General features: G+C 39.4%; 1 protein-coding gene and 1 long non-coding RNA gene across 2 annotated transcripts in view; both read left to right on the top strand.

The window, feature by feature from the left end:
- Positions 1–1,303: 1,303 nt before the first annotated feature.
- SEC63 (SEC63 homolog, protein translocation regulator) overlaps positions 1,304–25,776 on the top strand; it is a 57,251-nt gene continuing 32,778 nt past the window's right edge. Inside the window, exons 1-4 of the mRNA XM_062624829.1 lie at positions 1,304–1,595; positions 19,026–19,125; positions 20,008–20,122; positions 23,518–23,630. Of these exons, the coding sequence (XP_062480813.1) occupies positions 1,472–1,595; positions 19,026–19,125; positions 20,008–20,122; positions 23,518–23,630 (452 nt within the window). The 5' untranslated portion in view covers positions 1,304–1,471. The remainder of the gene's footprint in view (positions 1,596–19,025; positions 19,126–20,007; positions 20,123–23,517; positions 23,631–25,776) is intronic.
- Positions 13,102–14,230, top strand: LOC134166604 (uncharacterized). The gene is made up of 2 exons (XR_009965928.1): positions 13,102–13,443; positions 14,049–14,230. It is a non-coding gene; the product is annotated as an uncharacterized LOC134166604 (long non-coding RNA).

Below are 25,776 nucleotides of genomic sequence, written 5' to 3'. Positions count from 1 at the left end.
GGAACAATTACAAATAATAATAATGAAAAAAATATTTTAAAAGCATTTTAATTAATACAAAATCCTTTCCCTAAATTGCAGATTTCTTCCATCTGTGGCACCAGGACATTCGGTGTCCCTCCCTGATTGGGGCATTATTACTTTTCTCTCCAATTCCAGCATCAGTCTTCTTTAAAGTTGAGACAGCACTTATTTTCACTAAGGTATGACCTACAATTCCATTGCATGTGATGCCGTCACCACCTCTGTCGCATTTTCCCATAGTCTGATCTTAGAAGTACTTGAACTGTGAGATATTTATGACATCACATTTATGAGTGGCTGTACATGGGACTGTGAAGCTGTAGAGATGGGCTTTTCTCCTGAATGGGTATGACTAGCAACTTTTTTTGCTTCAAGGTGGTAATTTGCCATTAATGGTGTGATGCCAACACAGTATCTGCCTTTTGTTTTCACACCTTTAAGGTCACATCCTCTTGTAGAGTATGATCACTGCTGCAACTACATTCAAAATCAGACACACTTTAAATGCTTGCCCTCACATGGCAGATCAGGGTCTACCCTGCAAATCATGAGGACTTTGTGCGTCTGAATTATTACTACAGCTAACGAATGGTCCTTTATTTACCCAATTATTACAAAATATCTTCAACAGCAGTTCTGTTGGTTATTTACCCCGATTGCTGCTTCCCTTCCAAGTTCTTACACATCTTACGAATATTGTGCATTTTGCTCCTTTATTTACTTTCCTAATGTTGCTGCCCGACTTCTCCTCTCATCGTCTCCCTCTCTTCCCTAGCCCTGCTCCTGCAGCTCTCCCCAGTCCTGTCCCCTCGCTGCCCCATGCTCAGGGCAAACCACAGCCACTGCCGCCGAGCAGCCCAGCTTCACCCACACTCGGGATGAAAGCAGCACCGCCCCAGCAGCACTCCCGCACATCACAGACGCCAGTCGCACCGCCTCTCAGGGCCCCAGCGGACACCTATTTCGCCCGCGGATGCGGACACGGAACACCAGGCGGCTGCCGGACCGCTACCTCAGGGGAGGGGCGCCATCTTGCGGATAGGCGGCGGTGTCACGGGGGCCAGGCGGGGATCAGGCACCCCCGTCCCCGCAGGCCAGCGATGGCGGCGACAGAACGCCCCTCGGAACGGGGACCAAACCGCGCAGCCCTCCCCGGCTGCCGCGCGCGGCGCGGCGGAAGGCGACAGGCGGGGCTTTCGGCGAGCCAATCAGCGGGCCGGGCGGGGCGCGTGTGGGGAGCGGGTGGTGCCGGTGACGCCAGCACGGCTATGGTGGCTGCACAGTGACACGTCTCCTTCCTCGGCAGCGGCGCCCGGGAGGGGGCGGGGGAGCGCCCGTTCTCGCGGGATCCCGGAGCGGCTGTGCTCGCGCCCGGGACGGACGGACCGTGCCGTCGGCGGTGGACGGCAGCGGCGATCGGGGGCGAGCGGCACGGCGCTGAGCGGCCATGGCGGGGCAGCAGTTCCAGTACGACGACAGCGGCAACACGTTCTTCTACTTCCTCACGAGCTTCGTGGGGCTCATCGTCATCCCGGCCACCTACTACCTGTGGCCGCGGGACCAGCACGCCGGTGAGCGGCCCTCCGCCGGGCCCAGCCTGCTCCTCCGCCCACCGCCGCGGGCATCCCCTCACCCGACTCCGTGCCTCCACGCCGCGGCAGAGCGGGCCCGTGCCGGACCGGACCGGGCCCGTAGCAGCGCCGCTCCGCCTCGCAGGGGGCGCCGATCCGGCCCTGCGGGGAGCCCGGTGGAGCGCGCACCGGGGGCCGCCGCTCGGGGGGCCGGCGGTCTGGCTGTGTACCTGCTACCAGCCGTTTAGTGGTACCTGGGGGCAGGCGGGGAACGGCAGGGTCGGAGCCCGCCTCTCCGAAATGCGCGCTCCGTTCGCCTCCTCTGCTCCTGCAGAGTCATCGCTGCGCTGGGGTCCAAGGCTTTGTTTTGATTTTTTTTTTTTTGGTTGGTTCTTTTTCCCCTTATCTTCCCGGGATTTTAGGGCGGATGACCTAAATTTTCATCGTGGAAAAAGAACAAACTATTGAGTTTAAGCCAAAGAGGAAAAGTTAACCAGCCTCTGTTTCTATGTGCCGTAAGGTCATAGCGAGTGTCGAAATGGGGCTTTAATTTTCCCCACTGCAAGTCACTGTAAAATGTCCCGAAGTGCTAGATTTAGGTTCCGACCTTTGGGATGGTGTTTTGTGGCCCCAAGCAGTGTTTGAAAGTTTCTCTGAATGGTTGTAAATTTCATTTCCACAGTCATTTCCCTCTTTGTTTTTCCTGCATCCTTCTGTTTTTGGAAGAAGAAGGCATTTTGGTACATAGGCTCCACAGGAGCACATTTTTAACAGCCTTTTTGAGATGAAAAGGGCCATAGAAATAGTGTTTAAAGGCAGGACATTAACTGTTCGGTAGAATAGGGATGTTTGATGCTGATTCCCATCTCTGAAACTACAGACCTTTTAAAAACACTTGTGCTTTGCAATCTGAGAGTGATCCCTTTTGCTGTGTCTGGGGGCTATTCAGTGTTTTCTGTATGCCGTTTTAAATGGCTTGTGTGGTTCCGTTTAACTTAGTTTTATATGTAAAAGAAGTAACAATGAAATCTTATTCCTGTACCTTCTAGTATGGTGTAAATAGAAAGAACTGACAGAACAAATGCTATTTTGGTGCTAACTCATAGCTGTTTACAGTCCTGGTTGCTGCCAGGCATGCCTGTGGCTTCTGGCAGGGCGCTGGCTAGAGAACCTCTTTGGAGGATTGATCTCTGCCCTCCAGATACTACCTGTTGTACAGCTGAGGAGTTAATTCTTTCTGTTGGAAAGGATTCTCTGCCTTGTCTTTCCAAGTCCTGACTACTGCAAGAGGGAGGTGTTACTGTTGTTGAGGACATATTTTTCTTCTCTCTGATCCCACACTCTTTAAAAGCAACCCAAAGATTAAAATAACTCTACTTCCCTAACCTTTCTCCAGAACTCAAGATTTGTGCTTTATTTTTGTTCTGGTGAGGGGATGAGAGGCAGTGGGGGAGAAAATTGCTCTTTTTCTTGAATCGTGTTTTACTTCTTCTGTACTTAGAGCTGCTTATTGGAGAAACTGATGTGACTTACTTGAGATGCTGTGCAGAATGGTATGGCTAGAAGTGACGCTCAGTGGTGTTAACTTTGGTTTCAAGGGGCTGAGAGAAGCAGGGAAAGCCATAGACAACCTGTCAAGCTTGGAAACACTTTACTAGCCTTATATTTGATCTTCAGATACTGTTACAGAATGGCAGAAAATGACAGCCTAATTTTGGAATATGGCTATATGGCCAGCTTCCAAGTAGGCCTGCCATTAAACATTACTAATTTCCTCTAGTTAGCATTGTCAGGTATATGGAGGGCCTGCTGAATATTCTTCTGCAATTAGTGCTAGATTCTTACAAAGTTCTCTCAGACCATACTTTCTGAAATATAATGTAAATTTTATTACACTGTTGGTACAAAAATGAGTCAACTGAGTGAAAATCACCAGGCATGGCAATGAATGGAAATGAAAGAATGATCTCTGCCTCATTAATTGTCTTAATGGATTGTATAATGTGAGTACAGTCTAATTTTTAGCATAGGGTGTAATAGTGTGCCTACAGTCTCCTGCTTGAGTTCTGTTCTGCAGGCTGGTTTAAAATGGAGAGTTGAGGTGTTGTGCAGGTCACATTCAGGACTACTGGAGTGGTCTCTTGCTTTGCTGTGGTGTTCTAGTGTGTGTATGGCTGTTGTGTGACTCGTTTCCAGCAAAATCATCTCAGTAGTTTTCTCAGTTTTGTATGTGTTCAAGCATACGTGTTCCAGCATTTGAACTGGATTTCAGGAATAAATTGAAACCTTGTGATGATGGAGAGTAGTGAATGTTTAGCCAAAACTTCTTGTTTTCAGAATAATTCACTAGCTAAAAGAAAAATAAAACCCCTAAATCAAAAACACATACATTGTTTCAGAAGCTAAGAGAAGATTTATGTGTGTTTTGAGAGGAGGTAATCCTCCAGCACTGCTAACTTCTGATTCCTGTCATGACTAGGGATATCTGTATGTTGATATTCTCATTTTGATTCTAATTTAGAGCCGGTTTTCCAACTAGTGGCACACAGTATTGGGCCAAACAAAGTAGGCTCTGTCAAGACCTTTGCTCCCTCCCTTCAGGACCAACTAACATTTTTGTCCTTGAGTTGTGTTTTGCCAAACCTGTGCTAGAGAGCCCAGTGTAGATCGAGATGCCTTTGTTGCCCTGAGTGGACTTGGTGAGGTCCAGGTGGACTAGCTAGCTGCTTAAGCTCCAGTTGCAGCAGAGCCTGCTGGGAGAGGACTGGATCAGGGCAAACTTTTGAAGGAAATCACAGTCCTGTCCACTTCAAAACCCTTTTGCAGTGTGAACCAGAGCACCTGAAAGACATTTCAAAGATGCCTCTTTTTTGGTAAAAAATAGGTTGGAAGATGAGCTTCAGCCACATTAGCTTTCAGCTGCTCTCACAAAACAGTCTGAAGCAAGCGCAAAACTCAGGAGGTCAAGCCTTTGGTGCCCGCTGTTTCCTTCTACAACTGCATTGCCGTGGATTGCTGGTACTTGATACAGTAAAGCACCAGCAGAGAAGGAATGAGAGTGTAAAACATTCACGACTTTCTTCAAGTGAGGTTTAGCACCAAAAATCTGGGAATTGCTGATGGTCCCTAACATTCTGGGATTTGTCCTGTAGTTTTGTAGTAAATGCCCATAGAATAAATGGAAGGAGGAAAAAACAATATTAAAAATCGGTGTTTGTGCCACCAGGAAGATTGGAAAGTAAGAATGTATCTATTCTGCTTTACTACTTTGAAAAACTTCAATGTGTTACCTAGTGTCAGTGTTTTAGCAGGATAGTTTTTTGGCAAGCTATTAAGATTTTGCTCTTAGTAGTGTTTAAAATAAACTTGCAAAAGACCTTTTCAGTACTGTTGTCTTGAAGAACAGTATGACTTAACTCGATGCTTTTCTCAAGCTCTGTATAAAATTTGAGCTGCTTTTCTTTTCTGGGTGTCTAAACCTGCTTTCTCCAGGCATTCTGAGAGAGTCCATAACAAGTGTTGTTGCAGCCTGCCGTAAGGATCAATACTTATATTTGGGAGGGTTTTGCTGTGGTGTAGTAGTCTTCCTGTGAACTGTCCTATAACTTCATTACCTCAGCTTTGATAAACTAAACAAGCAGGTAATTGAGTTTGTAGAACAGATTTGTCCCAATGACTTTATCTCTTTGGTGTTCATTGTGGAACTAATAAGGTTCTTGTAAAAGGTTAATTGTTCAGCTTTATGTCTTAGGCTACAATTTCATCACTGCTTCAAGGTAGCAGTGCTCTAAGAGAGTTAAGTCCTGTATCTTTTTTCCCCCTCCCTTGTGCCAAATAGAGCACCTGGGCAGTGTGGGGTGACCATAAGGAACTAAGTTGAGCCAAAAACCTAATTTTTGGCTTTTTTAAAATTTTTTTTTATTTTAATGTTTTTTATTTCTGGGTAAGTCTCACTTTGTGGATGTGTGGGATGGTGCAGGATGAGCTGGGAAGGCAAGAAGGCTGATTCAGTAGAGGTGATGGTGAAGCTGCTACATTGTTTATCCTTTTGACTTGTATCTTTAGAACATATATGTGTCTATCTGTGGTTTGTTTTTGGTTTGTTTTTTTAAGAAAAAAGGCAAACAGGACCCTATTTCACACTTCTTGTGGATAACCTATGTTTTGGGTAAATATTGGTATAACTTTAGCAAAATTACTGCTAGGATTGCTATTGCAAGGACTGTTCTTGGTGTGGAACAAAAATGTATGGTTGCTAGTGAGTTAACTCTGGTACAGATTGAACCTAACTTAAAAGTATTTTCTGCAGTGGGAATTTTGAAGTTGTTTTCAGAAAGCTAATTGCAAGAGTTGAAGAAAATACTTTTTTTTTTTTTTTCTCAGCAGCTAGGGATGGATAAGTGCCCATTAATGTATTTTCATGTTGTTGGGCTTGCTTTGAACCAGTTTCATAGTAGGCTTGTGTGGGTTAAACACCAGCATCTGGAAAGAAAATGGAGAGCAAGAAGTAAATGAATTTAGTTGGATAATGTGTCAGTTGTTGCCCAGTGCTGATGTGTTTGCTCAACTCTGTGTACTTTTTGGCTTATATCTGTGCTGCTGAGTTGAGACATGGAATTATAAAGCAGTGCTGAAACAGGTGGTCACAGATTGTGATGTACTTCATAGCTAAGTACATGTATCTGAAAGCTTGTCCAATTTTTTAATTCGGTTTTTGAATTTGAGGTCTACATTAGTAAATTAGCCTCTTCTAGGGCACTGGGTATTCATAATGTGTTACAAACCTGATGAAAGGAATAAAAGTTTCTGTCCTGAGTCTTTTGACTTGAACAAAACAAGATGTTGAAAACAGTTCAAAAACTCCAAAGAATAATAGCTGGGAATGCTGGGATAATGAAAGTTTTCTCTTTCAGTCTCTTTTCTGAGAGAATAGAGGCTGTAGGAGCTGTTATGCTTGGAACATAGATCTTCTTTCTTAAATTTTAAGAACAGAACAATCTACTCTAGGAATAAAAAAAAAAGGCATTAAGGCATTGGGGTGGAATAGATAAAGGCTGTACAGTTTACTTTCATTGTGATAGAAATACATATAATATGTGTTTTTCTTTTTTTGTTGGTCCCCACACCCCAGCAATATGTTGTCTTCACTCACTAACCTTTTTTTCCGTGCATCCTTCCCTCTTAAATGTCTCTGAGATATAGCTAAAGCTTTCTTTAAGAAACACTTAACAAAATCTGGTTAAAGGAGCCTATTCCCTGCTAATCTTTAAAGATGCCATGCCTCTAGAGGTAGCTTAGGCAGTTTGAGAACCCCTGTACTAGCCCACCGTTTTTGCAGTGGGGCTAGGCAAAGTACAGCTCACTTGAAATATAGTTTCCTAGATGACTCTTAAAATGGAGAATAGACTATAATGGTGATAATACTATTTTGTTATTTTTTTACTGTATTTGAAACAGGTTTTTTGCATACTGCTGTCGATGAGTAGTCCTTGGCACCTATGTTCAAAACCTTGAATAGAAGTCATGAGAAGGTCCTTCTGTTTATCTGCCCACTATATTGAATATCCCTGTGTAGTAAATATGAAGGTTTCTCTAATTTTTTGTTGCATTTTTCATCTGTAGATCTTGAGGCAGTCTGCAGACATCTGTATTAATCCCCTACTTAAAGATGGAAGAAGGGGAATTGAGGCTATAAAGTTTATTTGGCTCTTTAAGGGTAAACAGTGAGTCTGCAACTTGGATGTGGCTCAAGGTGGTGTACAGTATGCAGGCAGCATTTTTTCTGTTTTATCTGTAATGGAGTAATGAGCATTTGTAACATGGAGCAGCTGGGGGAGAGGAAGGGCATCTTGGTGCTACTGTTCCCACTATGGAGTAAGATTCTTCTGTGCTGCTTCTAATCCTCTGGTGAGATAAGATTGGCTGGAGTGGGTTAACTGTGACCCCTGTCCTTGCTCATAGCTCATTAAAATCTTATTAACCTTCCCTCAAAGTATTTCATAGCATTTTGGTATTTGATAGAACAGGATAAAAGTGCAGGATACTGGTAAAGGACAGGATAAAAACACAGGATGCCATGCTCATTGCTAAGGTTAATGAATGAGCATGGGTGTGAAAACCTGGTATCTGTGAATATAAGCATTTTGTGCCTGTATGTGTATGTACTTGTCCTTTCCTTTTTATATAACCTTTTGAGTATTGTGTCAGGAATTGAGAGCAGGGAGAGTCAGTGAAACTCAGTTGTGCATTTAAGAACTGTTATGACAAAAATTTATATTTTTTTTTAAGGTATTGAAGGTACTGTGGTTAACTTAAACCATTTCAAGTTCAGAAAAATACAGCTTTATTAGGTGACTGTTAAAAAGGAGAATGGAATATAATGGTGATACTTAATATTATTTTATTATTTTTTTTAATTATGTTGCTATTTTGAGGCAATAGGGTTTTTTTGCTGAAACATTTGAAGAAAGGGCAAACATCGTGAGATGTCATTAGTAATGCCTAGCAATTATCTCTAAAAATACTTCTCAAAACAAAGCATTTGGACAGAGTAATCTAAACTGCTGTGTTATTCGGAAAAAAAGGCATGTCTTTTCATGGACTATTTTTTAAGTATTGTAATCTTACTGTAAGCATTGTAGCCTCCTAGCAGTAAAATTAAATTAATAACCCTTTATTAAAGATTAAGCAGCTTCAGGACTGTCCTGAACTGATAATGATCAAGCTATTACAAGAACTTTATCTCTCATTACATGTACATGAACGTAAAGCTGTTTCTATTTATTTTTATATTCAATCTTTGTTATGGAGGCTTATGAAAACAGTATTCTAAAAGTTTTATTATATATCTGGTTGTTAATTTTCTACTTGCTACAAAGATATCTTGATTAGTCAAGTAGATGACACTGAACTACGTGCTACATATTAGGGAATTCAAGTTAGTGCTATTTAACCTCATATATTCAAGGGTGAAGTGTGATGGTTCTGTTACAGTTTTGTGAGCAGCTAAACCATTCTTGCAGGAGGAGTAGGAATTCTGAGAGAGGAGCAAGGTAAACGATGAGGAATGGGATCAACAGTGATTCCAGAGTGAGGATTTTGGTCTCATTCACTCTCCACTCAGCCCTCCTTTCAAATGCATGCCTGTTAAGAAGGGTGCAGATCTGCAGTAATTTCAACAAGTCTAGGGTGGGGCTGCTGTTTCATCCTTTCACCCTGCAGTGCTGCCTTCTCCCAGTAAGGGATTTGTAGTTCTTTTCCACAGTTGTTAGCCAGGACCTGATACACATGCCTCCATTTCATGGTCTGGGAGGTCATGCTGGCTGGCTGGACCATATCAAGAATAGGGACAAGCTCAAAATAGGTACTTCATTTATTTCATGAGCAAAAAGATTTGTGTCTGCACCAGGTTTTAAGTGTACAATTGAGAAGACTGAAGAGGTGTTTTCATATTTTCACTATATTTCCCTTGTACAGAAAATTGCATACAAGCATTCTAGTATTCTAAATATAAGTATCTGCTGGAGGTAATGCATTTTTGGATTCAGAAGGTGCATTTATGTTGGTTGGCTGGTTAAACCATTTGAAACTAAGACAGTTGCTAGAATTGTGACTTCTACAAAGGCTTACCAAGAAAGTTTCAAATATTTCTATTTATTTATTTAGAAACAAAAGAGTTGGTATACTGGGTCAGGTCAGATATTGTCTTTACGTAGTATTATAAAATTGTCTGCCATAAGGAGCAAACAACTAGACAAGCATAAATGGTGCTTCATTTGCATTGGAAACCTTCTCTGTTTCCAGTGGTTTTCAGTTCACTGACTCTCTTAGCATGGCATCTATACCATCCTGTGGCCAGGATTTCACCAGCTCTGCTGCCTAGACTGCAAATAATAATTTTTGTTTTGCATCTGCTTCTGATTTTATGTGACAACCTTTATTTGCTCTACTGGAGGAGGCAATAAACATTCAATCCTGTCTGTCACATAAGTTTTTTTACGGCCTTCTGTTACCTCTTCTTGCACTTTTCTCCCTCCTGGATGAAAGATTTGTAGCTTGTATTTTGGGCATAAATCTTCTCGTACAGTCTGTGGTCCTTGTTCACCTTAATTGCTTGTTTTCTAGTTGCCTCTCTTTGAGAGGTGGGGACTAGGACTTTGCATCATGCTCAAGGTTGTACATACCTCAAGCTAACATATTTCACAGGAATGCTCTAACCATCTGCTTTGCTTTTTATAACTAATAATCATTCAGCTAAGGTTTTTATAAAGCAGTTTCTCACAACACCCAAGATTGCATTCCTGAGAGGTAATGGTCAACGCCAGGCTCATCCTTATATACATGAAATTAGGATAGTCCCCATTACTCTTTACGTTTTCATACCCTGAATTCCGTGTGCCATTCTGTAGTCCACTTGCTTAATCTTTACAATTTTTCAGAATACTCTTGCCCTTGTTACCCAGAAGAAGTTAATATTATGCAGAAGCTTTATTTTACAGTTTACCCCCTTACCCAAGTTACTAATTAGTGAAATGTGAGTATCATAGTTCCAACGCAGATTCCTGCAGAACTCCTGGTAATTTCCTTCTACTGTGAGAATTGGCCATTCACTCTGTCTTCTAGTCACATATTTATTTTTGCAACAGTTAGATGATTGTCCTGAAAGACTTTTAAGAGGAACTTTTCAGAACCTTTTGGAAACCATATACTGAGCACCTCCTCTTCTCCTATTTACTTACTTTAAAGGACTTCTTTACAAAAGCCCCACTAATAAATGGATGCATGGTACTTATCCTGGTGTCCGCTAATTCTGTTCTTTATTACAGCTTTTTCAAGGTTTGCATCAGAACAATGTTGAATACAGGCATTTTTAGTGACTTGTAGTATCCGAGGTGACTTTTGTCTGCATTTGATTTGGATTGAATGTGTTCTGGTATCCTCACCACATCAAATTGATAAAATAAAGCTACTGAGTAAGGATGTATTAAGTCTTGGAGCCCAGCATTGTTGATTTAATCTAAAATTGCTAATCTTGACTCATATGGCTGTCATTGCTTATTAAAATGCCCAGTTTTCTGATTCCTCTCAGATTCCATTAAAGTTCTGCTGATGTACCTGTAGGTCCAGCCCTAGTATAGATTTCATAATTTAGATGGTGTAACTTACAAGAGTCACGCTGATGGTTTTGTCATATAAATGAGATTGTGTACTAATAGGAAGGAGGCGGCTTGGAAATGGCTTGATTAGGAGTAATGTGATGTGGAACTGGGCCCTGAGACCAGTGAGGCTGATTGTAAACAGAAAGTCCAAGTAAGTAAATCTGAAAAGAAGTTAACTTTCAAGATGTTGAATCATCTTACGTTACTGTTTATTAAAGCTGTTGGTAACAAATACTGTCTTTTGGTCAGCAAATACATGTGGAACTGTGTGTGAATGAGAAGTTAGGTTGCTTTTTGTCCTTTTTACACTTAATCTACTTGCTGCAAAACATGCTGTAGGAATGAAGAGGTCTTGCTGTCTTTCACAGGATTTCCTGTGATTTATGAACTGCTTGGAGTTTTAATAGTTAATAACGTATTACTCAAAATAGGTGATATTTTTTATTTATGAATACTTACTAGACAGAAAAATATCTCTCTGAAAACAGTTAGGATCTGAGTATTCAGCTTTAACCATTTTAGTGAGAGGCAAACTTAGATACGACCTCTTTATAGATGGACTTTGGGGAATGAAGACAATTCTTACAGTAAATAATAGACAATTAAATTGGAAAGCATCTATTCAGATCATGTAAGTCTTCACTTACATGGTCAGTTCAAAGTTCTGAAACATGCTTTCCAGTTTAAATACTAGTGTTAAATACTAGTGGTCATTTGAAAGCTCTTGTATTTCAGTAACTGCATTTTAGACTTTAAAATTAATTTAATTTGCTTTATGCCTCATAATTTGGGGGTTTACACTAGAAGTCAATCCTATTACAATGTTTGAAATTATTTGTATTTCAGTAACTGCATTTTAGACTTTAAAATTAATTTAATTTGCTTTATGCCTCATAATTTGGGGTTTTACACTAGAAGTCAATCCTATTACAATGTTTGAAATTATTTTGCACTTTGGAGAAGCTGCTGACTTTGAATCCTGCTTCTTAGTTTCTGGGGAAGATGGGTTACTGCTTTAAAATGTCATTAAAAGTGTTTGTCAGTGGCTTCTTTTGAAAGTAAGAGGGTTTTTCCCTACCTGCCGTAGGTTAGTATTTTCGTACTTTTGTTCCTGACCTGTTATTCTAGGAATGGTTCTGTGGTTAAAAAATGAATTTGGTCAGAGAGCCCCAGTTCAAGACATCAGTAAATAAATTGTCCATACCATTGTTTAATTTCTGTGATTGCTGAAGTAGGAAAAGATCCCAAGACTTCAGCTTTTGCATAAGTACGTGTATACATTTTGTGTATGTATACGTATACGCAGCTGTTGAAAGGAAACAGGAACCTATTTAGTGCACAGTTTAGAGCATTTAAACTGTAGAGCTCTGAATAAAACCCAGCAAAATCAGGAACTCTCAAAGAGCAGTGTTGCAGCGAGCCTGTTACCCTCAGTTTTAACAGAGTAGGTTTAATACTTAGAGCTGCAGTACCCTTGAGTCATAATGTTTACTCATGATTTGCATGCTGTGTTACTTGCATCTCTTAATGCATTCCACAAGTACAAGTTTCCAGGACAGGGAGAGAGGATGACACGCTGCAAGTAAGTTTTATGAAAGATTTGTCTTCAAAGTGATCTTGGTGTTTCTTGGGCTGCAGAACTGCAGCCTGTGTTCCTTGCTGAAGGAAGTCCTTTTCAAACCAAGCAGCATTTTCCTTTGGGGGAATTGTCCACATCTGATGGGCAGAATGTTTGAAATGTACCTTATGTTTCTTTTTCTGACACGAGTCCACTGGAGCTGTATTTTAGTCTTGCTGCCTTTGCTTTTCTTAGTAGCCTGAAGGTGGAAAGGATACAGGAGGCTAGGCTGCACTTCTTTTCTACTATTTGAGGTACAATGATGGAAAACTGGTGCTTTCCATTTATTCTGGATATTTTTTTTTATTCATTTAGTTTTTGTTTGCCCTAATCGTTTACTGTACGATCCCTAATACTCTGTATGTTTTAGAAACAAGAACTGATTGTAAGACAGGTAGTCTTACTTTGTGGTATTTTTTCCTAAAACTGACCTGTTTGTTGTAGCTGAAACAAGATTCTGGTGATTAAAACTTTTCTATATAAGTCCAGGTGTACCTTTTTTTCATTCCCTTTCTTCCAGAGTTGCCTGTCTCCAACAAATGTGTAATCTTGTATTTTAACTCACAAGGATGTAAAAAAAAAAAAAAAAAAAAAAAAAAAAAGAAAAAGATTCTGCCTTAAGTTTTCTTTTGGAGTACTTGTCAGAGCCTCTAGAACCTGAAACAAAAGGTTAGGTCTAGATAGAGATCATTTGTCAAGCATTCCTAAGGATAAAAATCCTTCTGTTTCTTCAGAAACAAATATATAAGATTTCTCAAGCACTTATGATAGTAGGACACTGAAGACCACTTCTCCTTCGCTGTCAGGAAGGAGTATGGCAGAAGTAATTTCTGAAGTTATGGCTGGGTGAGGTTACCTTACATGGCTTAATAAAAATGAAATAAATCTCATGCAGTGCTGTTGTATTTGTTTGTGTTATGGCGTTCGCCCCAAAGTGATTTGTGTCCTAGATTTATCTTCTGATGAAACGGCATAGCCCAGCTGTCTGGTGCCATTGTCACTGCTCATAGAAGTGGTCCATTCTTTTTGTGGTATTGTATTTAACGTGTTTTGTGAAGTCATGCCAGCATGTGTGTCACAGATTCTTCTGCTAACAGAAGTGCTTGTGTTTCTGAGCTGCTTGCCATTGCCTGTTCTTTGTGTTCCTCGTGTGCTGGTTGAAGTTTGTCTGCTGAAATGCAATAAAACAGTACTGAGTTGCTGCATTTTGTAAAGGGCTTGGTTTCTGAAGACAGTATTTGTATGAGAAGCCAAAGACTTCTTATGATGGGCTGGCAGGGGGGAAGGGCAGTGTCTGCCAGTAAGTAAGGTATGGGTGAACATCCAAACTAAAGTCAGGCATGGTTGAGTTGCAGGACACAGGTTGTATGTAGTCTATGGAAATGGCCAATCCAACCTGTCATCAGCTTCCTTCTAAGTTTGTCCTGTGTTCCTCACCTGTCATGTGACAGGTGAATGAATGTTGAGATGTTGAGACAGAGATGAGAAAATTTTTTTGCCCTGTTAGGGTGATCAAGCACTAGAACAGATTTCTTGAAGAGACTCTGTTGTCTCTGCCGTTGAAGGCGTTTGAAGGCCTGCAGGCAGAGCTGAGCAGCCTGCTTTGTTGACCCTTCTCTGAGCAGCAAGGTTGGATTAAATGATCTTCAGAGGTCTCTTCCAGTCTCAGATGTTCAGCTGTTCTGTGATACCCAAGAAAAAGCAGACACCTCTGGCTTATTCATCCTAAAATTGCTCTCTCTAAAGAACTGGATATTGAGGAGAGGTATGTAAGTTCTAACAAAGAGGAGTCGTTGACTTAAGCATTCTCTACTGATACCTTTCTTCCAGAAAGTCGCTTTAGTCATTAAATAGGGGGGGGGAATAAAAAATTGTCTTCCTTCCTACCCCCTTTCATAATAATTGCTCTGAGTTTGTCATCCAGATGTTGCATACCTCTTTGGATTCAATATGAAGTTGACTGTATCTCAGACGTACAGGTCAGTGATATGTATTCATTCTCTAGCTAAGTAGGTAGCCAAACAGACAGCTACCTTTAAGGAAGCAGAAGTCTAAAATACCTGTTAATTACTTTATTTTCATCCAGAAGTGGTAAGCAGATTAGTGTAAAGATTAACTTTTTCCGCATTTAGTTATTAATAGCTTAGCTGTGTTAGGGTGTCAGTATAATTTTCATTTGTCTAAAAGCTTTGAACAGTGTTGCATTAAAATATCTACCAGTACCACTGAAGGACCTCACTAGCTCTTTCTGAATAACTGAAAGAGATGGCGCTTTGGTTTTCTTTTGTGCTAGTAATTGTTTTCTTTCTTGAGAACTTGAAGTGTGTGTTAAGATGTAGTTTTGACTGGATATTCACATACATTAGTGAAGGCAGTATGATAGGCACTTGTGAGAACCCTCTGAAAGTAAGAGAGCTGTATTGATGAAAAACTGCTGTGAATCTTGAGAATTTTGGATACATCTGGAGCAGTCTTGGGGGGAAATGAAAGTAGCATGGGATGCTTCTCCAGATTATTTAGAGAAATGAACTAGCAGTCTACAACCTCATCTGAGAGGGGTGTTTTAACAGTACTTTGATGCATGGATTATTGTTGGTGAGATGGATTCAAAACCCACAGTGCATTACGCCTTTGCTTTTCAAGGCTGTTTAATACCTATTTTTAAAACTGTAGGGGAGATTCACTATTATTAAGGGTTTTACCCATGAAATGAGAAGTAATTTTGACTAGAGGAAATGCATCACCCCTAGCTTTGAATCCCTGTAATCTCATATCAAAGGATGGTTTCTGAAGTGCTCTTATGTTGTAAGCTGTGATCTGGAGTGAGGAGAAGCAGGGAACTCTTACCTGCTTTTCAGACTCTGAACCTCTTTCCCTGACAGAGGAAGGATTCTGGAGCTAAAATTCAAAGAATATTCAATTCTTATTTCGATGCAAAGCTTTACCCTGAGCAACATGTAATGTATTTGTTCCTCTGTGCTTGGGGTATGCAGGATATTGAAGGGACAGTGTGCCAGTTCAGTGGCATGGCATATCCCTTTGTGTGAAAGGAAACTCCTTGGGAGAGGAAGGCAAATTAAAAAAGGAACCGATTTATCCACAGCTTGCTCATTAGGAATACATTGCTGCTTTTGTTAAGCACAGTAATTATCTGGTATTCTGGCTCTTGCTAGCTTTTCTTTTTTTCTTCCTGCAACCAACTTCTTCCTAAAGAGATCAGTATTTTTTTTTTTGATGCAATCACATACACTGTCTGTAAATAAACAGGAAGCCTGTTTTTCCTGGATACAGCAAGAATATAGCTTTCTTATTCAGGGTGATTTTTTGCCAATGGCTTTCTGCCTGAGATGGGAGAGACGTTGTCTGTACTCCTCCTTCTTTGTCCTGAGTTGCTGCCTGTTTTTGAATTCCACAAGTTCATATGTGTTAATGATGACGTGTGACAAAGGAAGTGTCTCAGGATAGCACCAAATAATTTGAATAGTCTGGACTTTAGCCTTTTGGGAAGGATTTAATTCTCCTTTATGTTCCAGACAGGTAACTATGAACATTCATTCATCCTTTTAGTGCCCTCTTTCCTTTTGGGGCCGTTAATCAAATGAGACCATTGCCATCCAAAGATTGTAGAGAAATTAATGATGGGCTTTTGTTTTGATGTGGTTTAATCAACTGTAATTAGATTTGATTCAGAGTTGTTTAGATACATGTGCGAAAAATATGATGGCTGCATAGCATCATGTCTTATTTCTGTATTTTTTTCTGAGGTTTCCCTGTGCAGTATAGCTGTTCCAGGACGTCATTGAAAGGGACTCTAGCTGACTTAGGTGTGTGCTGTTTACCTCTCCAGAGGGCTTAGTTTTCACTCTCACCACTTGCCTCATTTATATATTCTTTTTTTTTTTTCAAATTTTTTTTTTTTTTTCCTCCTTGGTGCTGTTGTCACACTGGTCACAAAATGTGACTCCTGCAGCTGTTACAGGAAGGCTGTTCTAAAACATCAGTTCTCTGATTATTATAAACCACCTTTAGTGGTCAGTTTTAATTTGACTTTATGCCAACTGTTTAGTTTACCTTGCACAACTATTTTTCTTTTCTCTACGATGCCTTCCCCTAAGGGCCTTTTGGAAGCTTTTTGGCATGGTAAGGTAAAGAGTGTTGGCTATTCTTGCAGGGAGGAAGCAGAAAAGGGAAGAGAGAGGGTCATCTGGTACTTGTGGGGCTGAACAGCAGGCAGGTTTGAGAAGTGGGGCATTTTGTCACAGGGTGACGCAGACTTTTAAAGACAAGGCACAGCAGCTTGTTAAAAACGTTCTAGCAGGAACAGTAAAAGGAGTCATATCTTGTTATACTTTGTTTCAGAGGATTAAGTAAACAAAATTCTCTTAGTCACCTTCTGTTTCTCCAAGAGTGCTGTGTTAATGATTTCCACATTACTTTCAGGCATTTCTGCAGGTAGCGTAGTCAGTTAAGACTGGTACCGAACAGTACTGCCCCTTGGTTGTGCTGGACAAGCAGAAATGTCTGTGGGGCTGTGATAGGGATTGAATCATGTAGGTGATCTGGGTCAGTGTGGTTGAACCTGGCTTCATCTTGCTTCAGCACCACACAACTGAATTTATTGACAGTATTTGAAATGAGCAATTTATGGTTAACATAAACATGTTTGACAGGCTAAGAAAGTTGGGGCTGTTCAGCCTGGAGAGAAGGCTGTGTGGAGACCTCATAGCATCCTTCCAGTATCTGAAGGGGGCCTACAAAGATGCCAGAGAGGAACTTTTCATCAGGGACTGTAGCGATAGGACAAGGGGTAATGGGTTTAAACTTAAACAGGGGAGATTTAGGTTAGATACAAGGAAGAAATTCTTTACTGAGAGTGGTGAGGCACTGGAACAGGCTGCCCAAGGAAGCTGTGGCTGCCCCATCCCTGGTCGTGTTCAAGGCCAGGCTCAATGGGGCTTGAGCAATGTGGTCTAGTGTTGAGGTATCTCTGTCCATGATGGGGGCTTGGAACTAGATGATCTTAAAGTCCCTTCCAAACCAAATAATTTTATGGTTCTACATGTGTCCTCTATGAAGCTTGTGATGCCTGGTTTGTTCAGGTATCATTGATGCCTTTTAGGTAAAAGAATCACACTATGGCTCATAGTTGTTTAGTGATCAGTTAAACCCCCCAGAATATTTTCTTCCTCATTTCTGTAGCAGGGCTTTTTAGTCTTCATAATTTAATAATCTGTCTAGTCTTTAATGCCATCAACTTTTTTTTTGTCCTGAAATGCCAGCTTGATGTCTTCCCAATATCTTCATAATAACTAAACCGAGGTTGTCACTGTCTCCTACAATCACCTTTTAGAAATTTGTAAAATAGAAATGTTTCTGTATATCATAACTGCTATTTTAGTTGAGGGCATCACCTTGTTAAAAGTACAAAGTTGAGATTTAAGACTTTTTAGGATGTGATTAACATGTGCTTTGGATCAATGCTGTTAATATAATTCCTGCCTTTTAGGTAATTCAAACTTCTTTTAAATTGGTAAATTTAGTCACTTTATTTACCAGCAATATCTAAATGTATTGAGTCAGGATGATATTTTTTTTTTTTTTTCTTTAATTCTTTCACCCTTAGCCTGAAAAGGGCCAAGTGGTCTTATTCCTTTGCATGTAAGGTAATTACAGTGACCTCACTTAAAAGTGTTGCAAGTTAGACTGCAGAGCCTGCAGATAGGCAAGTTACTTAAGTGACTTCAATCCTATTTATCTTTTATATCATGTAATTTCACTGCTTAGAGAAATTCTCTACAAGCTATTTGCTTAGCATCATACCTTTTTTAGCACAAATGACTTGTTTGACCAAGACTAAGTTGGTCTTGATTAACTCTGAAATAAGACTGAAACTCTCTTAACAGAGAGAGCTTCCATGCCTTGTATTTATACTGTCAACATCACCGTGACAATTTCCTTCCAGCTCCATCCTGTCCCAAAGGGACAGAGGAAGCAATATTGTTGGCTAGTTTGTCATTAATGGGTATACTCTCTTGTCAGGGACCTGTATTACTGAGCTATATTGCTTACAAATAACTATTACCTTACTCTTGCTTCGTTTTCCCCTTCAACAGGAAGAACCTAAACAAAGGCAACTTATAAAAGCAGACTTTGCAAACAGGAGGAAAATGGATCATATTTTGAATTGAGGAAATAGTTGTTGCTCTAACTGCACTCCAGTTGTATACAAATGCTGTTTTTTATGTGGGTTAGATTTTTTGGGTTTATTTGTTTTTCCTGCACACAGGAACTGACATATGGAAATGGAAGACTTGTTGGGAGTCTTCCATTGAGTATAAAATGGTAGAAGTAAAACTTACAGGTGCAAGTTAGCTGGGCAAAGGCTGGGCTCATAAGTGATGGTTGCTGTGTGGCATGTGGAAAATAGAATAGATTAGTTTCAGGCAGCGGAGAATAACCTGACTAACTTTTAAGGCTTATGGATGTGCAGTGTCACTTAAGTGGATAAAAAACATTCTCCCCTACAGTATTGCTGGGTCCTTTGTTAACCCTCCAGTTGACCTTGTGCTACCTACTCCCGGATGAAGTGAGCATGTCTGTACTTCTGCTTTTTGTCACATTGGTTAAACATAATCTTTCTCTTTATTTTTACAGAGCAAATTCGATTAAAGAATATAAGAAATGTATATGGAAGGTGCTTGTGGTATCGTTTGCGACTGTTAAAACCACAACAAAACCTAATTCCTACAGTAAAGTAAGTACATTTCATTTGCATGACTTCCCATGAAAGCAATTCCTACATTTTTTTTTTTTATAAAAATACTTTTTTTTTTTTCCCTGTCAAAGCTGCTGGAATTATTTATATAATAATGGCTTTTGTGTCACAGAAGAGACATTTACAGTCTGTTCTATTATAGTAATTAATAGTCCATCATTATTATCTAGTAGGGCTTGAAATCAAGATGGATGCCGTTTGTTCTTTATAAAGTATCTGCTTAATGAAACCAGTGAACCTCAGCCCTACTAAATAAGAAAATATATTTCTTTATTTCTTTGTTCCAAAAACCAATCCTACTTCACTAAAGTTATTGATGCTAGCGCTGTCTTTTGATTTAAATACTTAACATGCAAACATGTATATTCAAATATACAGGAGTAATAATTTGTGTGTTTGAAGTTGTTGGTTTTATATCCTTCAGTTCCTTGTTTATTGCTCCCACCATCAAAATATTTTGCTGTCTGTTATGCATCTATTTCAGCCTTTTTTTTTTTTTTTTTTAATCGACTTTGTCTAGGATCAGATTGAAGTAATCCTTTAAGAACAGGAAATACTATTGTATACCTGCTGGGGACAGTTAAAGAGTTCAAAGAGTCTTTGTTGATAGTGGCTTGCCTTTGTTAGAGGAAAAAATGGGAGAACAGAATTAGTCAGAGCAGCTGCCTTACCTGTGTCAAATGTGCATACATGCTTTAATGTTTCTTGCTATTTTAATACTGTTTATTGAAGACTGATATCAAATGGCTTCTTTTGTTGTTTGTAGAATTATACAAGTCCTAGAGGATTTGTGCATGTAAAAAATTTTTTACTTTTTTTTTCTTTTCTTTTTATTTCTTCCCCCCCCCCCCCCCCCCACAGGAAAATAGTCCTCCTTGCTGGCTGGGCATTATTTTTGTTTCTTGCATACAAAGTTTCCAAAACAGATCGAGAGTATCAAGAATACAACCCTTATGAGGTTTTACATTTGGATCCTGTAAGTAACAGCATCCTTTGCTAGTCTGTACTACTGTAGTGGTATGTTCTGTGTCTAGATATCAAATTTAAGGCTTGTGGTTTTTTGTAAATGAAGTAAGTTAACTTTAGCAAATGTATCTAGTGGTTTTGTTCTATATTGGCATCTGAAAGTTGCTACTCCATATTGTAAAGTCTCCATATTGTAATTAGATATTCTTCGCCTATATCTCTACTAATTTATAACTTTTTTTTGTATTGAACCCCTTAAAAAATCTAATGACTCTCTTAATATAGTGAGGTGGGGGTTTTGAATCTTTTTGAATCTTTACTCTGATGCTGTGATACAGGAAAGCAAAAAAGACATTCTGTTTTGTATACCCTGTGAAAATCATCTCAAAAAACATTTCTGGAGATACTGCTGAATAAACTTTATAAACAAGAATATGGATTCATTTGATTTACAGCTGTACAGCAGTATTTCTCTTGTAAATGAAAGGTTTCACTAAAGGGCTCATTTTGATGTAGTAAAGGTTAAATTGCATCTTGGTTGTATGCAAACACAAATTCTACATAGTAACACCAACAATTTGGTTTATTAAACTGGGGGGGAGGGAGAATAGTATTTATCTAGAAAACAGATGCAGTGCTTTATTTATATTGAAGGTCTGATTCAAAATGTGTGCAAAAATTTATTTATCTCAATGAGAGAAGTAGACCCTCTGGACATCTTTCATACTCTCATTTAATCTTGTTGAACTCTTCATCTTAACCACAATACCTCGAGCAAATTCTCTGTTTATGTTAATTATTTCCTGACATAAAGCCTCTCTTTTGATTAACAGTAATCTTTTCAGCTCTGAAGTCTGAGGTATGTTTTACTCACCAGTCTAAGGAAGTACACTGTGGAGACTGCTCAGCGCAGTAATATGGAAGAACTTTGAATGTACCTGTTTTGATTAAACCTGATACTGTGTTGTTCGTGTGGGAGAGTTTAATATGTATATGAATATTAACGAATACATGTCTTGCCATTAGTAATGGGACTTGTCACCATAAGCATAGTATCACTGGTACTGCTTTTCTATGGTAAGAACACCATTATAGCTAGACTCTAACCACTTTCTAGCTGGACAAGTAGAACAAGATCTGCCTGTCATGTGTAGAGCAAATTATTTAAACTCAGCCTCTGCTCAGTTCCTCTGAATGACTGACTGCTGACTTGTGTTCTCTCACTGACGCAGAGGAACCAGATACCTTTTTACTGTTGAATGGTGTCTGTTGCAACTGTGCAGTTTGAACAGTCGTGTGTCTTGGTTCACTTTGGCTGAGCAAGTCAGGCTAGGGATTAGGTCATCAGAGGATTTTCTTCTGTCATCTTTGGCAAATTTCTACAAGTAACAACCCTGAGGGGGAAAAAGCATTTAAGTTAATGTTTATTAATGAAAACTTGTACACATGCTCTAGGCACACACAACTTACCCGGGTAAAGAAACCAGTACTGGAATGCTCCAGTAACTGATGGAGGGATCAAACATACTGTTGTAAGGGCAAGCTGAATTAAAGCCAGAGATGTTATATGAGGGATGAAGAGATGGCTGTGAAGAGAAATCAGTTGAAGTCAAGCTCAAGATAGTCCAGAATTCCAGAACATGTTTATTTTATGTATTTCTGTGGTATCAAGACAATGTCTGTAAAATCCCCTTGAAAAACTTGTAGTTCAGACTACATGGAAAGTGAACATCTTTCTTCTGTTATCAATCAAGTGAAACCATTACAGTCATTGCCAGCCCTGCTGATTTTGAAGTGATTCAGCTATTGATAGAGATGTTGAAGTGTTGTTAGATAATGGAACTTTTGTTGCTGTTAAAAAAACCCAAACTAAAAAAAAAAAGTTGCAGATAAAAGCAATTGACAGTTTTGGTATACAGTAATTCATTTGCTTCTTTGCATTCACACTGTGGCCAAGATTGTTTTGTTGGGTTTTTTAGTCCTTTGTTAACATATCAGCTTATAAGAAGAGGCTTTTTTTCTCCTTAGGAGAACCACAACATGGACAAAGTCCGGATTAATATAGATGCATCTTATTTTATGCATAATATCAGCACCTTGTTTTGAACATAAAGTAGCCCTCTTGAGCACATCACTTAAATTCACTAATACACAAGGCACTGAGATACTATTACTGATTTACTGAATAAGTATCCTTACTGCTATTTCACAGGTGGGATGCAGGGCATAAAGATGAAGCTCAAAACCGATTATAATGTTGGATTCTTTAAGTAAGACAATCGTGGTCTTAATTTTTTTTTTTTCCCCTGTAAGTAGTTAATATAGGGAAGCTCCGTGTTGCAAGCAGAGTGCTGACTGACGCTAAGTGTCCTGGGCTACTAAGCATTTCTGTAAGTCAGGCCTAACCACTGTAGCCTAGCTTTTGAGAAGGAGTAATCAATTAATGATAGGAAGTTTGTCATCAGCTTATCAGGGATCACATGCACCCTCTGTTGCAGAGAGAGAAAAAAATTAGGGTAAAATAACAGCAAATGAAGCCTCAGGGTAGTTAAATTTCTAGTTTAAATTTATTGAAACAGTACTGTCATCTTTAATTATGCAGTTAGAGGTCAGCACACTAGTCCTCTACCACAAAATGGTAAAAACCCTATAATAGTGGTTCAGTGAAGCAGGTAGCTTAGTAGAAAAAAATTGTCTGCACTTGCTAAAAAGTTTTGTGGATTTTCTTGAGTAGTGGTTTCCCAGACCAACCTGAAAGTTAATGCACAGGGGCTGTGTTTTTGGGATTTAAGTATGCTGTAGTAGAATGAAAATCCATCCCTTTCTCAGGTGTAGGTAATGTATTCCCTTTGTTCAAGAAGCTTGAAAGAATTTATGGATAGGATGCTTCTAGTCAAAGGCATTCTTAAGCAGAAAGACAGTCTGCTGTTCCTGACTGACAGATTTATTTCTGCCTGCAAGCTGCAACTGAACCATCATACTTGATCTATGAACTCTTGCTTAAGTGGAAGAATATTGCAAGTGAGAATATTGTATTCATGAATATGTTTAGGAAAAGATTTGTCAAACAGATAAGAAGGCCTTACTTTTTTTTCTTTTTTTCTCCCCATGGACCAATGAACAAAGTAATCCAGAAAAAAAAAACAGTACCCTGTCATCTGAATGTCTTTTTGTTAGACTGTGACTTTGATTTTAAAATACAATGGTTATTAAAATGTTATTAGAAAAGTAGTATAATCATGTTTCCATGAAACATGTATGGAGTTTTATGATCACATACTAGAACCTAATTCTTTAGTTCAGTGGATGGTTCAGAGAAGCATTAATGATGTGCTTTACAGATACAGAGCAATAGATTTGATTTAAGGTATTTATTAATAGATAACTCAAAACTTTCCTTTTAAGGGAGCAAGTATATCAGAAATTAAGAAACAGTACCGTGCACTGTCGCTAAAATACCATCCAGATAAAGGAGGAGATGAAGTCATGTTCATGAGGATTGCTAAGGCCTATGCAGCGTAAGTTTCTTTTTTGTCCATTAAAAAAAAGGGAACTTGAAGTTATGAATGGGGAAACCTTTAAGGTAATAGCAAGGATGGCCTAAGCAGCCAGGAAAAATGTGTTTGGATATGTGATGAAAATCAAAACATGACTTGGTTCAGTGCATGTTTGCTCTGTACAAGTTAGGAAGGATAATTGTTTAGCAACTGTCACAGTGCTGTAAGATGTTATGTCTTTGTATTAAATTTCCATGTCAACTAGGAGGAATGTTTCCTGTATGATACATATTAAGCCTTAAAGATGACAAAGAACAGTATGGGTTGCAGAAATTCTGAAGCACTGCTTAGGAAGTAAATAGTGTTCAATTCTCCTGGTGATAAAGCCAAAGAGTGAGGAAGAGTATTTTAAATTTGTTCTCACCTAACAACAAAGATTTTTCATTCTGGTTCTGACTCAGTTTTCCCTCAGCTCCTCTGTGTCCCTTCTCATTTGCACTTGCCTTCCAGTCCTGATTATTCACTCGGTGACTGTTTCATATTACCTGTGTATATCTTAAAAGCTGTATCCTTGAATCCTCTTTTCCTCCAGAGTATTTTTTGGCTTTATCTCTGCTTATAGCTTACTTTTTTCTTTATCTGAGAGATGATGTCAAATATTAGAACTTGGTATAAAGGAGATTTTTTTTTTTTATTTTATTTTTAAGTTTTGCATAATCAATATGTGGGTTTGGGATTTATAATGCTGTTCATACGTGGAGTGTTAATACAGCATTGTATTATTTTCCATTCTAGATGGTCATCTGTCAGAATCCAGTAGTATCTGAACAGGGTGGTTTGTTTGTTTTGTTTGTTATTTTGGGTGGTGTTTTTTTTTTTTTTTTATATGTGGGTTTAATATCAACTTTGCTTATCTGAAGACAGTTGATGTTACACACAATTTCTGATTTAGCAGAATGGTACATTTATGTTGTGTTTTTGGTATATTTTGTAAGTTAGACTTAGTAAAATACAGGAATTTCAATACACAGTTCAATCGCACTATCAATGTGATTCCCATTACCTGTCTCTCTAATACACTCACTGTCACAATGCTGGTGTCCCCAGGTGCTGGGAAGGCACTTACGGGTTGAAGCCAGCTTGAGCATGTTAGGCTGAGTCAGGTATGCACTCCCCCATGCTGGTCTCACAAACTTGAGGAGACATTCATACTTTTTAAATGCACTTGAATATTTATACTACCAGTTGATTTGTAGGTGTATACCTCAAACAAAGGCCACCCACCAGTCCTCATTGTGTTGAGACTGTTGGCTTCTTCGCAGCAGCTGTGGTGAGTCAGTGTGGTCAGCCTGAGATTCATGGCATGTTGCCCTTGCCCATGCCCTCTGAGCCTTCTTTCACTGTAGGGGTTTATTAGGATAGTCACGTCATCGGAGAATACTAGCAAGCTGGTGATTTCTGCTTTTAAGTCAGTTGTCTGTGTGTTTGACCTTAGTGACTGCTTGAGAGTCCTGTTTGGGGTGAGGTGAGGAGAACCAACACCATGTTCACTTGAGCAGTTTTGAAATCATGCCTTCCACTTAAATGCATCTGCATCACTACTAAAGTCTCTTCAATAGGATATTGGAGTATTGCTTTCTGAACTCCTGACACATCTCAGTTCTTTGTTTTGCAAGTTAACACTCAAATGCTTAGTGATACAGTATGATACTTCAAATGCTACTGCAAGGGCTCTGGCAGGTGTCTATTTTGAAGTAAATGATGGTGAAGTTCCTTAGCCATGCTGTCTTAAAAGAAAATAAAACCTATCCATTGAATGAGTCTGCTCATTAACAAATGTGAGACTTAAAAATGATCAGGAGATGTCTGAATCATTCACTGGATTTCTTCTGTGAAACCACAGCTTCCGTATAGGGATTGCCTGGTCTTCTGTTTCCTTCTGTCTTCCAGTAACAGGGATTCTGTTTGAGGTAGTACATTATTGCCAAGAAACTATCATTAGAGAACAGGCATGGAAACTAAGATTTAGGAGGTAGTGCCTTAACTTATTTTTTTCTTACATATGAAACTAGGGAAAAACAAACAGAAAGCCATCAAAGACTGAAAGTCTAGGACAAGAGAATTAAAAGCCCATATGGACAACTGCTTTATCAACTCATCTTGCATA

The sequence above is a fragment of the Pezoporus occidentalis genome, unplaced genomic scaffold (assembly GCF_034315485.1).
Source record: "Pezoporus occidentalis ecotype Australia unplaced genomic scaffold, CSIRO_AGI_Poc_V1 ctg109, whole genome shotgun sequence".
Lineage (NCBI taxonomy): Eukaryota > Metazoa > Chordata > Aves > Psittaciformes > Psittacidae > Pezoporus > Pezoporus occidentalis.
The sequence above is the reverse complement of the archived record's forward strand: the minus strand, read 5'-3'. Positions and strand labels throughout refer to the sequence as shown.